At 36.7% G+C, this 14,572-nt stretch overlaps 2 protein-coding genes across 2 annotated transcripts; both read right to left on the minus strand.

Annotated features, from left to right (window-relative positions):
• Positions 1–3,671: 3,671 nt before the first annotated feature.
• PCOAH_00030480 (SICA antigen) lies at positions 3,672–4,706 on the minus strand (the record flags this gene model as incomplete). The annotated part of the gene is made up of 2 exons (XM_020059849.1): positions 3,672–4,178; positions 4,680–4,706. The coding sequence occupies 2 exons, from the start codon at positions 4,704–4,706 to the stop codon at positions 3,672–3,674; spliced, it is 534 nt and encodes a 177-aa protein (XP_019915218.1).
• Positions 4,707–6,164: 1,458 nt separating this feature from the next.
• On the minus strand, positions 6,165–9,289 carry PCOAH_00030490 (SICA antigen; the record flags this gene model as incomplete). The annotated part of the gene is made up of 6 exons (XM_020059850.1): positions 6,165–6,227; positions 6,291–6,430; positions 6,479–7,250; positions 7,412–8,023; positions 8,172–8,260; positions 8,491–9,289. 6 exons carry the CDS (start codon positions 9,287–9,289, stop codon positions 6,165–6,167), a joined length of 2,475 nt encoding a protein of 824 aa, XP_019915467.1.
• Positions 9,290–14,572: the final 5,283 nt, after the last annotated feature.

Consider the following 14,572-nt stretch of genomic DNA (forward strand, 5'->3'; position numbering starts at 1 on the left):
TATAGGACTATATTGAGGCGTGAAGACTGTGATAAATATTACCGTAGTGGCAAATGTAACACCCCCTTCGAGAAAGCTAGGTCAACATATACACAGGTAGAGGGAGCTTGCAAAGGAGTGTCCGGAGATCAATATTGTCCCAAATTTAACAACCAAAAAGGGGAGAGGGGGGAATATAGGCAACCGCAGAAATTGACATGCAAACCTGCCACGGCAGCAGCAGTACGACCAGAAGCTGTAGAATCATCAACATCATCACCAGGAGCTCCACTGGTTAGTCATTACTACTTCCACTCGAAATATATGAGCACAATAAATACAACATTTTCTGTGCACATAATATATTAGAAGGAACATGTATGGAAGCACATGGAAGTACATATGTGAAGGAAATGTACACACATATATGGGGAAACACTTCAATATTCCACTTCCTTCCCTGCCTGTTATCAATTCTATATATTTTTTTTTAGGAGAAAGCAGGCGGTTCACTTCCATTACCCTCAAAAGTAGTATATGATGATTTCGATAGAGAGAAGAATTACTGTGAAAAGGGCACTGGGTGGGAGCAGTACTGTAAGCAGGATGTAAGGACAAATGTGTGGAACGCTCTTAGTGTATACAAAAATAAAGATACGAACTTAGCAAATAGAATTGCAGATAATTGCTCTTACACATGTACGAAGAACACAGGCAACCGGGAATATTATAATCTTTGCCATTTTCTGTACTTTTGGATTGGTGACCAAATAAAAGACAAATTGTCTGAGGATTGGGAGTTTTCATCGGTTATGAGGAGAATTTATGAGAAGCTGCAGAAACCGAACTTCTGGAGTACATGTAGTAATAAATGCACCAATTTGTACTCTGGTATTAGCAAGGAACATTTCGAAAAGGCTAAGAAGGTATTCGATTGGTACTATAACTATAAATACTTAGGCAGTAAAGACGATTGTAGTGATTATTGTAAAGGACAAAATTGCACTACCGTCTACAACGAAGCGTCAACAGCACATTCGGAGTTAAGTACATATTGCGGAACTGCTGGCGGATATGAATATTGTACCAAATTTACCGCAACCCATAATAAGGAGGAGCAATATAACTCACCACAACCACTACCATGCACTACACCACCTGCACAACTTGCAAGAATTCCAGATCCCCCAGAATCTAGACCTGGACCAGGTGAACCAGGTGAATCACATGGAGGAAGTAGGGCAGGTAAGTATGTTATAGAGTAAAAAAACTATATACACACCTTAATAAAATAACTCCTGAAGTTACTCCTTTACACTCCTTCCCCTCCTACTTGAACCCTCCACCTCTGAACATCCTTTTTAAACCACCTGCTATATATAGTTACTCTGCCTTTACACCCTCCCATTACCTCCTCTTAAAAAGTTACTTCAGTAAATGAACGAACGGGTGGTCCCATACTATAGGGAAGAAACGACACTCTCGTTATGAAAACAACATTTTCAGGTTGTAAGGATTCTTCATTATATTGTGCACATTTATTACTGTTCAACTCTTCACTTACAGAAAGTGAAGAAGGTCCTAAAGACGAAGCAGCAGCAAAAGAGAAGGGGGACGCAGGGCCAGAGGGTGAAGCGGAAGCAGCACGCGCATTACCCACAAAAGAGGGACCATCTCCCGAAGGTGGTAATGGAGCACAGGTTCAACCATCACAGGACCCAACACTTCTAGCTGCTCCTGCTTCCTCTAAAGGAATGAACAGTACCACCAATATTGGTATTGGTGGTGGTGCTGCCGCTGCAACAATAGCATTACCGGCACTTGCTTTCTATCTATATAAGGTAAGTACCACCAACCATTTACCACCTACCACTAACAACCACAATAACACTATAACAACACTTACCACCTAACAACGTTCCTACCACCTTCGACCCACTTTTTTTTTTTTTTTTTTTAGTATAAACCACTTTTCTTTGGAAAGCATAACCACTCTGGGGGAGGGGGCAGAAGAAAAAGAGTAGGATCCATTAGAAGAGAATTTAATGATTTTGATGGCGATTCTACCGAATATTCAACAACCATTGGTTCCACAACAGGTCCAATAACGGACCCATCTGAATATTCTGTCCCATATGTTAGATAATTTCTTTCTTTTAAAAAAGAAGAAGGGAAAAAAAGGAAAAAGAGGAAGAGGGAAAATAAAGGAAAAAAAAAAAAAAGGAAGAGAAAGAAAAAAAAAAAAAATTAAATTGAATTAATTAATAATACTAAAAAAAAAAGTAGAAAATGAAAAAAAAAAATAGATCCGTCTACCCTTCTAAAATTTAAAAAAAAAAAAAAGAATGGGGAAGAGTACACACACACAATAAAAGTGGGGACGGAAGCACAACCAAAAAAAAAAGGGGGTTTGGCTTACACTGTTTTTTTTTTGGTGCAATTTTTTCTGTGTGACAAAACTTATATTAGGGCAATTTCTTTTTTTTTTTTTGGACAATTTTCCTTTTTTTGCAATTTTTTCTCTGTGACAAATTTATATTAGGGCATTTCTTTTTTAACAACTTTTTCTGTGACAAATTTATATAGGGCATTTCTTTTTTAACAACTTTTTCTGTGACAAAATTTATATTAGGGCATTTCTTTTTTAACAACTTTTTCTGTGACAAATTTATATTGGGGTCAGTTTTTTTTTTATTCGGCTAATATTATACATAAATTATAGTAAAATAAAGCTGAAGACGTAACTTTCTTCCTCTATTCATGTAAACATCATTATTCCTGCTTCATATGTGAACTGCACATCTAAAAGATGTGTATAACATAAAAGAAGAAGAAAGGTGGGCGAACATCTTTGCGAACCTCCGCGAACGCTCGCGCACAATTTTTGAAACACATTCCTAACATCCTTAATTGGAATTAGGAAAGACAAAAAACAAATTATTAAGATAAAAATATTTATACACGAAAAAAAAAAAATTAAAATAAAAATTTTAGGGATAAAAGTTTATAAAAAAAGGAAATAAACATTTTGCATCTTCAGTAAAGAAGTTGCAAGGAAATAGGAATAAAGTCAAAAGTTTGCCAACAAATCAATGAACTGAGAAGATTTTTTTAGCTTATATGAATTGCACATAAGCATGAACACATTAGCACAATACAAAGAAAAAAAAAAAAATTAGAGAGGTAATATGGACACTATAATACATAGTGTGTATCGCTTAATGGAAGGAGGTGAAATAGTATTCGCATATGTTATTTCTACCTATATGCCACTATGCCTATGTCAGATATTTTGTAACAGGCTGCCCCAATACAATTCTTTATTACACATATTTTCTTCCATATCACACATTCCTCAAACACCAAACCCAAAATAAGCATCCACAATTTGGCTACAAATTCTTTCTTCCTAAGAAACATGTTCCTCCTTAAACTCTATACCCGGAATCTGAACTTGGAACTTTCACTTTAGGAACATCATCCCTAGGAACACCTTCCTTAGGAACAAAGTCTTCTTCCCCTAAACCCGGAATCTGAACTTGGAACCTGTTCCTTAATAACATCTTCCTTAGGAAGAAAGTCTTCTTTCCCTAAACCTGGAATCTGTACTTCGAACCTCTTCCTTAGGAACAAAGTGTTCGTCGCTAAACGCGGAACCTGAACTTCGAACCTGTTCCATAGGAATTTCTTCCTCAGGAACAAAGTCTTCTTTCCCTAAACCCGAAACCTGAACTTGGAAAATCTTCCTTAGAAACATGAACCCTGAATTCGGAATCTGAACTTGGAACCCGTTCCTCAGGAACATCAACCCTAAACGTGGAATCTGAACCTTGAACCTTTTCTTCTTCCATAAATTCGCTTCCCATAAATTCATCAACAAGAATGGTGAGGAAGTCTTCCTTTGTCGAATGCAGGTCCCCTTTTTGACATTCGTTTAAGACTTCTAAATGAATATCAATAATGGTGCGGTGACCGATACCAGGACGACCAACAGGATGACCAACGCCCTGTTTTTTTGGCCTCTTCGTTCTTCCCGTTGGAACAGATCTTGGTTGTCTGCGTTTTTTTACTAAGGTATATTCATGTGGACCATCTGCCTGGTCGTCCACGTGATCAAGGAGTTGTTCTTCCAAGGAGGGAGAACCAGGAATTTGATGAGCTCTTCTATGACGTCGTCGTTTTTTACCTAGTGCAAAATACTGCAAAAAAAGACAGAAAAAATTTTTTTAATAGGGGTGTGAAATGTTTTGTTCATGCAACAGTAATCACAACTTCAAACCCAAGTCTGAAATCCTACACATACACCCTAAAAAGCTAAATCCTATACACACATATCCCCAAAATGCAAAATCCTACACAGACACCCCTAAAATGCGAAATCCTACATACACACCCTAAGTTGTGAAATCCTACATACACACCCCCTAAAATGCGAAATCCTACACATATCCACCCTAAAATGCAAAATCCTACATACACACCCCCTAAATTGCGAAATCCTACACATACCCACCCTAAAATGAAAAATCCTATACAAACACACCCTAAAATGCGAAATCCTACACACACACTCTAAAGTGCCAAATCCTATACAAACACCCTTAAATGCGAAATCCTACAAACACCCCTAAAATGTGAAATCCTACACACACATCCCTAAAGTGTGAAATCCTGCACCCTCCACCTCTACACCCTCATACACTATTTCCTTCCTTTCTTTCATTCATTCTTTCCTTGTTTCTTTCTTTTTTTCCTTTCTTTTTTTTCTTTCTTTCCTTTCTTTACTTTCTGTTCCTCCTTTCTTTCGTTTTCTTTTATTTTTTCCCTTTTTCTTCTAATATTAATTCTTTTTTATTTTTATTTATTTTTTACCTTCCAAAGGAGATAACTTATGATAGATGTACCAATGAAGACGGGAATTGTAGGAAGGTATGGAGAGAAGAGATGGTCAATTTCGTTGACAAGTGGGACAGGAAGAGGAAAAAGATGGGTGCCTGGGGCACCCTTCCCTTGTCCACCCTTTGTTCCTAAAACACCAGCTCCATCTGGTGGTAATGGTATTGGTGGCTGCGTTGATGATGATGCTGGTGGTCCTTGTGGTTTCCCTGGGGGAGGTGGACCTTGTGGTGCTGGTTGCTGTCCTGGTGGTGGATGAGGACCCCCTGGACCAGGTGCTGCTGCTTCACTATCACCTAAACCAGCACCTGGAACGCCAGGTACAACACCACCTGGTGCACCACTATCATTACTAGTATGACTACCACCTGGACTACCTTGAGTACCTGGTTCGCCTGCTTTAGTATCTACCTTAGTACTCTTCTCATCGCTTGCACCTGAAAAGTACGTGAAGAAGGTAGTTCCAGTATGATCGAAAGTAGGGACATCCTGAATATTATATGTACCTTTGTACACACTTCCTTATTTCATTTTTTAATTTTTAATTTTAAAAATTTTTCGCTTTTTAATTTTTTACTTCGTAATTTATTATTTCCTAATTTTTTACTTCTTATACCTCTTTCGTTTTCTAATTTTTATACTTCTTTCACTTTGTAATTTTTTTTACACGTCCTAATTTTTTATTTTTTGCACTTCCTTTTTACACTTGTTTCACTTTGTAACTTTTTTTTACGCGTCCTAAATTTTTTGTACACTTCCTTTTTACACTTCTATCACTTTGTAATATTTTTTACTTTTTCCTTTCTCTTTCGTCCATTGTTTCTTCCTTTCCTTCCTTCATTCCTTTCTTTTTTTTCCTTCTCTCGTTCCCCTTCCCTAATCAGCTAAGTAGCAGGCCACATTATTCTTAATATGCCCTAAAACAGCTGAAAACCAGGCCACGTGGCTGTTCATACACCCTAAAACAGCTAAACACCAGGCCACATTGTTGTTCTGATACCCTGAACCCTACTCCAATACCCTAAACACTTCCATACTCTTAACCTCAATTCCCATACCCTGGACCACTATTTCTAAATACGGAACCATAAACTCTGAACACTACTCTCACACCCTGTAGCACTATTCCTAAACCCGGAACGCTAAACCCGGATCCCTAAATCCGGAACCCTAAAACTTTTTTTATTCTTTTTTTTTTTCTAATATTAATTATTTTTTTTTTCCTTCCCGCGTTAAGAAGGAACATCTTCATTCCTTCCATTTTTTTCCTTTTTTCTTTTTTTCTTTTTTTAATTTTTTTCTTCTTTTTCTTTTTTTTTTTCTTTTGTGTACACCCAAAGGGTGCACACTTGCTTCGGAAGGTGGAAGGAGGTGAAGGAAGGAGAAGCAAGGAAGGGGAGAAAGGGAGCGAACACTTCCTTTCTTTCTTCCTTTCTTTTTTCTTTATTCCCACCCTTATTATTCATACCTGGAGCTTGATTAGTAGGAATGGGACTAGCTTGTCCATTTGGACCTTGCCCCTCCGGGCCTTTCACAGAGTTCGGAACTTCTGGATCTACAGGGGTAGCAGTAATGGTGGTAACAACAGAAACACGTGATCCACCTGAGTTCATCTTAATCCACACATCTTCCTGCTCGTCCTCACTAGTGCGCGTGTGCAGGACACTTATGTCTTCATCGAGAGGTGGACCCACGGGACCATCAGCATCCTTCGCTTTCTTACCTTGTGAAGTTACATCATCCTTCGTTCCCAAAGTACTTTCAGTCGTTTTTGTATTCGGTTCCGGAGATGTTTTGGTGGCCACCGGTCCCGCAGCTGCAGAAGCAGGAGCTGCGGAGGGTATATGGACTCTTTGAGTTGTGTCCTGGGTACTGTTCCCTGCAGCATCTGTATTTTTCGGACATATCTTCTCTAGAGCTTGTGTTATTTGGCCATTGTTCTGGAGCTCCCCTTTTATTCTTCCCCACAACTCTCCATTCCCAACCTTTATATTTTTACATTCTTCCCACTTACATTGATTACATGTATCTCCCCCTTTACATTCAGTTGTATGAAGATCTGTTCTTACATTAAAGAACTCCTGCATGTCATTTTTTATGTTCTGACATTTTTCCTTAATGAGTTCTGCATACACATTTAATATAAAACATGACATAGTTTGTTTAAATAGTCTATTATTTTCCTTTGCATTCGTTTCACCGTTTTTTTTCCCTTGAGTGCTGTATACATGTTTTAGTCCTGCAACAATTTGCTTGCACGCTTCCTCGTTTCCATTTTGAACTTTTTTGCATAAAGCGTCAACACTTGGTTCTGTCTGAAGCATGGCGGTGGCAAATGGGTTGATCCTTAATTTTATGTCGTCCCAACTTTCCCTCTACAGAAGTAAGAAAAAAGGAGGGGAACACATAAAAATATAAATAGTACTTATATGGAAAATTTTTCCATTTTCTTCCTGTGAAAAAATATATATATAATCGTCCAATTTCAATGCTATACAATTAGATTTTCATGCCAAAGTATGAATCCTTTCCAAACCTCCCAAGCAGTCCCCTTCCCTTGACCCATTGTTTTGCTCCTCTCATCCCTTTTGTCTCTGGTCCATTGTGTTATTACACATTGTGAACGGTGACATAAGTTATTTATGGAACTTATAGTATTTAGAGTTTCTTTTACGTTGGTATCCTCCCCGATCATTGTTTTTAATTTGTCTCCTATCTTCCCACTGTTTATTTGGCACTCTGTATATTTTTCATACCTTTCACACTTAACACAATTATCCTTACACCATTCACCCTTCTTATTAATTCCTTCCTTAAATGCTTGTTGTATTGTTTGCTCACTCACCTCACAGGGGGATTTCACCTCCTTTTTCAGCATATCTGCATAAACGTTCAAAACGAAACATAACATAGTTTGTTTAAACGCTCTGTTGTCTTTCTTGTGTTCTTTGTCCTCATCTTCCTCTTGAAGTTTGTATATGTGCTCTAATCCTGAATTAATATATTGACATGCCTTTTTTTCTGGGGCAGTAACTCTTCTACTACTTGGATTTGAATCAGTGCAGTAAGTTGGAATATTTGTGCCACTTTTAGATATTTCAGTAAACATATTTGTGGCGCTCCTGCTAATGTCACCCCATAATTCATCCTACAAGTAGAGAGCGGGAAAAAGGGAAATGTACATACATTCATTGTCAACACAAAACCATAGTGTATTCTTCCCCTGAATATATATACATTCTTCCATGTCTATACTATATGCTCAAGCATCCGTGGTAAGTATTAATTCCTCCCACCTCATTTTTCCCTCGTCCGTTTGTCTTCCATTTCCCTATTACACACTTTGCCTTCTCACATAAGCCACTCCTTCCCTTACAGTCTTCACCTATAAGAACGGAGGAAGACAGGAAGAAAACAGTGAGTGAAGATATGGACTGTAGGATAGATTCCTTCTTCTTCTACATTCCACTTTTTTTTTTCTATTTTTTTTATTCTGTCCTTCCATTTCATTCTTCTCTTTTTCCATTCTACTTTCCCATTTTTTTTATCTTTTTCCTTTATTCCTTTCTGCATTTCTTTCTTTTCTTATATAATACTTTTAATAATATTACTTACCTACCTGCTTTGGATTACTCGATAGTGCTGCCTTCTGAGTTTCTGCTTTATCTTCCTTCACTCTGCTTTGAATTTCACTTTCCAGTTTTCTCCTCATTTCATCCTCACTATCATTAGGATCCATTTTCTTCACTACTTGGTCTGCAGCTTCCTTGGATAATGTTTCTCCTTTCTTCATTATTTCCTTTATTCCGCTTACTTTTTCTTGTATGTCTTCCCGTTCCTTCTTGATGTTCTCTCCTCTTGTTTCCTTCCTGGCTCTTTCACTTGCTTCACTACCGTTACAACTTTTCGCGTCCTTCATAACCAAACCATACTTATCTACTTTCCCGTTTATCTTCCATCTCCCTGTTTCTATCCAATCTCCAATAGTCTTACTAATTAATTTTCCTCCTATTTGTGCATTCTGTACACTGAACCTACTGCATTCTTCATCCGTCATTTGCCTCTGGTGCAAGTCCTTCACCGTTCCCCCTACCATTCCTGACACATGCTCAATAACTTTATTAAACAGGCAGTGCTCTCCATATAAATCTACTAATACTGTCGTCCCTACTAAACATCTTAAATAAGTGTCTACTATATCCTCACCATCGACCTTATTCCTTACTGCAAAATTCTGCGTTAGTCCATTGGTGTACAACATCACTTTTAACATCGCTTTGCATAGCTCCTTTTCTTCACTGCCCCAAACTTCATAATCTTGTCCATCCTTATCCATTCCCGTTTCACAGTTAGTTGCTATTCCGGGTTGCTCACCCTTAAGAGTTTTCATAAGATTAATAAATATTTCTTGCATTCTACCCCATATTTTATCCTACAATGCGTTCCAGTAATGAACATATAAATCTACAAGTAGTACATGTATATACTTAGAAAGAGTACTACACATATACATACTCAAACTACTTCCATTACACACTCCCAATTACACCATCCTACATTCATAACGCCCTCCAAATGGGGAAATCTCCTTATATTCTGGAACCATTGTTGTTGTATTTGCTTCCAAATTTCCTCTCCGTTGGATGATGCTGTTTGTGCCATTGTGTTCTGCCTGCTCTTTGGCGGACGTTGTGCTGGAATCCGTGTTGTTGGTGGATGTCCACTCCCTGCGCTCATTCCGCTACCAGCACTACTACCTGAGTGACTTAATTGCGATACAACATTGTTCTGTTGTTGCTGTTTTGGACATGGTTTTTCTGGTTTTGGTATATTATTTATTAATGTCATAATTGTGTCATTCGCCTCCATAGTTTGCTTAATATACCCTAACATGGGCATTCCTTTTTTTACCATCATAAGTTCTAACTTTTCATACTCGCATTCTTCACACTTTCCTCCTGAACGAAATTGGCTTCCCATGCTTTTCATTGCAGCAAGTGCACTGTTCATAACATTATCAGCTTTTTCACAATATACTTCCCTATACTTATATAACCACATACTGAGCACAGCACAATACACATAATCCTTTATTTTGTCATCAGTACTCTTTTTATCACATGGACCAGGACTTCTTGTTATTATTTTAACCAAACTTTTTAAAATAAACGCGCATGCTTGCTTTTCCTCATTTGTCATACTTTTTGTTCCTACATTCACTCTTTCACATTCATCTTCATAAGTTTTCCCTTCACCTTCTTCCTTTTTTGCCATTTTTCCTAGCATTTCATCAGTCCACTTTGGTATTTCAGTCATTAATTTTGTCTGTGAATTAGAATAATATAGTCATATATGTTTCCTATATATGATATATTCATGATTATTTAGGGAAAGAAATATAATTCAGCGCAAGGACATATTAGTACTTTACATATAATCTATGTTATATTGTATTACCTCCCCTGCGCCCCTGCTTCCCTTTACATATTTATTTTCCTCCAGCCATTTTTCCATTAACGGACCGAATACTTCATCTTCAGCCATTTTTTACCACATTATTCAATAATTACGTTATTCAACGAATTAGGACGTAGTACTTCCTCAAATACTGCGTGCAGCACATTTTTTCCACCTATAATGTTATTCTTCGATGGATTGACTTGCTCACTTCCAGGAAGTAGTATATGTGGGGAATTCTTTCATTCATTCATTTTTCCTTCATTCTTTTCTTTCATATATTTCTACAGAACTTCATTGTACATTATATATATATATATATATATATATATTTCCCCTTTGGTCACACTACTTATTCTTCTTTTCTCATTTTATATGGAAATTTTACACTTAGACTTAACGCAACTTATTCCCTAATGAGCATATTCCTATATGAATTTGCTCTTATATATTAGTGTGAGTTGTTCAACAAAAAAAGAAAAATTCTGCGCATGCGCCCTTTCCTATCTTCCTCCCTTTTATTTGCCCTTTAATCCTCTTTTCTTTTTCTTTTCTTTTTTTTCTTTTTTTTCTTTTTGCGAAAAATATATTTTCTCCTTTTTTTTTTTTATTTCCTTCTTTTCCTTTTATTTCCTTTTTTTTCCTTTTTTTTAAAATTTTTCTTTTTTTCATTAAGAAAATAAATAAAACAATTTTCCCTTCTCCTTCCTTTATGCATTGCACTTTCCTAAGAAGAAAAGAAAAAGAGAGAGAAAACACAACCATTGCCTCCTTCCTTTTCGTATACATTCTACCTATGTACTCCCTCTTTTTTTTGCATTTTCCTTTATGCACTTCATTCTTTCTAAAGAAGGAAGAAGGAAAGGGATTACGTTCCTTCATTCTTTTCTTCTTTATTTTCTCTTTTCTTTTTTTTCTTTTTTTCCTTCTTTTTTTCTAAAAAATTTTTTTTCTTTTTTAAACCTTTTTTTCTCTTCTTTGGCCAATTTCTTTTTTTTGTTCTTTTTCTTCTTTTTAAAGAAGAGAATATATAAAAAGAAAGAAAAAGAGATTAGAAAACTTTTTTTTTTTCTTTTAGAGAATTTTTTTCTTTTAAAAAGGAAGAATGGAAAAATGAAAGGAGAAGCATACTGGAATGTACAAAATCATTAATTTTTGGGAAGCAGAAGGAAAAATAAATAGCAAATAGTACAAATGCTGTAGCACAGTATATACATCGTTTCATAATGAAAAAAATCAAATATTATTTCCATATTTTATTTCTACTTATATGACTATATACTTATGTCAAACATTTTGTAATAAATGATGATCCTAAATATATACAATTCCTTTATCATACACAGATACACAGGCACATTTTCTTTTCTCTTACATTTCGCACACATTCCTCAAAAACACACCATTGTTGCCAAAGGATTAGCATTCACATTTTGGCAACTAAGCAATTTCTCTGATGGGACTGCTCATATAGTTTGTTTCTTAGGTGTTGCTTCTACTACCTTACGTGGATGGAACATTATCAGCAGCATGTTCTCATTTCCAGCTTATTGTGTTCTCTCCCTTCATTATTTTTTTATTCCCTTTTCTTTCTTTCTTCATTTTTTTTTTTTTTTTTTTGTTAAAAAAATGAGGAACTTATCTAACATAAGGAACAGAATATTCTGTGTTAGTATCATCATCATCTTCCTCCTCCTCCATTAAGTCAGGTTCTGAATCTACTGTTGTTGAGTTGTGCGCTGAGGAATAATATTCATTCTCCTTCTTTAACCTGCGTACCAATGATCTTTTTTTCCTTCTATTTCTGTTGCTACCTCCAAAAGTGTTACGTAAGTCAGAAAATATAGAAGTATACTAAGAAGAAAAAGAAAAGAAAAGAAAAGGGTCTTATGATTGTTAGTTGATAGGTAGGTTGTTAGGGGTGGTAGGTGTTTTATGATGGTGCTATTACTTTACTTACCTTATATAGATAGAAAGCAAGTGCTGGTAATCCTATTGCTGCTGCACCACCAACAGCGGAAGGAATGATGGGGATGTCAGTTTCCCCTCCTGATGCTAGTAATGGTGGAGGTTGTGGTTGTTGCTGTTGTTGTTGTTGTTGTTGTTGTTGTTGTTGCTGCTGCTGCTGCTGGATTTCTGATGTTCCTCCCCCTCCTGGACCCTGAGGACCTTCTGCTTTTTTTCCTTGATTAGGAGTTCCTTCTGCTTTCTTTCCTTGGTTAGGGGTTCCTTCAGCTTTTTTTCCTTGGTTAGGTGTTCCCTCTGTTTTTTTTCCTTGGTTCTGAGCACCTTCGGCCTTTTTCCCTTGGTTTTGAGCACCTTCTGCTGTACATATAAAATTGAAGTAAAAAAAAGAGAGAGGTGTTGCTTTAGTGTAATAAGCAAAGGTTTACACCTGAATTTATCAGGTATCAATACTCCCTTCCTTCCTTAGACCCTGCTTTCTTAGATCGTCCTTCCACTAACCCTTTTTCCTTTCCTTCCTCCTCCTTAGTCCCGTTCTTTCTCTCCTTAGACCCTTCCTTCTAACCCTAAATGCGAAATCCAACATCCACCCCTCTCCTTACTTCCTTCCTTAGACCCTTCCTTCTAACCCTAAATGCGAAATCCAACATCCACCCCTCTCCTTCCTTCCCTCCTTAGACCCCTTCCATCTCCTTTATTTTTCTTACCTGTGTCAGTTCTTGAAGGTGATGTTGGTTTAGGGCATGTTAGTTCCTTCGGTTTCGCGAATTCCCCCCTGCCGTCGTCCTTCTGAAAGTTCGCTCTAAATGTTTCACAATATGGTTCTTCGGCAGTTCTGGGGCAAGCTTGACTTAATGCTTTATATGCTGTTTGGGCTCTCCTTAAGGACTGCTCGTATTCTGTATTGCATGGATAATTACTATAGTCCTCGTTACCATGTATTTTATTATAGTCATAGTAGTAGTCGAATAGTATTTTGCCCTGCCCAAAACGTTCATTGGTAATACCCACGTACAAGTTCTTGCACCTACATGTAGAATCAAAATTCCCGAGTTCATCGTAAATTCTTTTTACGACCATTAAGAAAGTGCTTCCTGTCGGAAATTTATCCTTTACTTTAGTTCCTAACCAATAATAAAATAAGGTAAAACGTTCATCATCCGGCAAAGAAGCGAACTCCCCTCCCCCTGTACTGTTACATGCTACACAGTAGCTACTTGCAATTTTATTGGCCAGGTCTCTATCGTATATACTGTACATCTTTAATGATCCTTCAACCTTCTGTTTTAAATTCCCAAGGTTCTCCCAGTTCTCCCCGAGTTTACAACTTCTTCCTATTCCTCCGCTGTCTAGCTCATGGTATATTTTTACTGAAGGTAATTTAAATGAACCTGGACCCTATAAACATAATTGGGGAAGAATGGAACATGTGTAAAAAATGGATGCTTCTATATATATTCCTAATTTATAATTTATTGCACTATTCACAAATTATTATATATACATCATATATAATTGTTCATGTTGGGAGAAAGAAGGAAGGTTGTGTTAGGGGTGATGGTTCGTGGAAGGAAGGGAAGCAACAGGTCCCTTCAGTGTTGTTCCTTACCCCTGGACTCATTGTTTATGTATACATTCGTTTTGTATATAATAAATTTCTACTGAAAGTTGCCTTCTACTTATTCATAAGAAATGTATGTATGTGTGTGAGATTTTTCACATTATATATTCCAAGAGGGGCTGAATGTTAAGGGTTATATATACCAAATTTTTACTACTCCTCCCTCCTTTCATAATAAAGATGCATAATCCTTTAACTTTCTTCAAAGGAATACGATAATATACACTACGTATACACATCAAAGTCATTACATATGTGCACGTATATATAATTTAAGGTAAGAATATGAACGGCCGTACGAATGAACGAACAAGCAAAGAATAAGAAAATAATGGATCGAAGGAGTCAAACTTCTCATGTTCAATTTGTATCTATGTATTATATATCTTTGTGCACGTTGTGTGTATGTGTTCATTTGGAGTATTCCATTATTATGTACACTTCTCTCTTATTATGTATATATAAGCACACCTCTTTTTTCTATTTGACAAAAAATTTTTCACATGTACCACATACTTTTATGCTTTATTGTTATGTTTAAAGGGGAGTTAATTGAAAAATTGTTAATACATGCACCTATTGCATAATTCAATCCAAAAAAAGAAGGAGCACACACTTCCCTATACCCTTCTCCCTTTTCGTACAATATGCACA

The sequence above is a fragment of the Plasmodium coatneyi genome, chromosome 10 (genome assembly GCF_001680005.1).
Source record: "Plasmodium coatneyi strain Hackeri chromosome 10, complete sequence".
In the NCBI taxonomy this organism is placed as follows: Eukaryota; Apicomplexa; class Aconoidasida; order Haemosporida; family Plasmodiidae; genus Plasmodium; species Plasmodium coatneyi.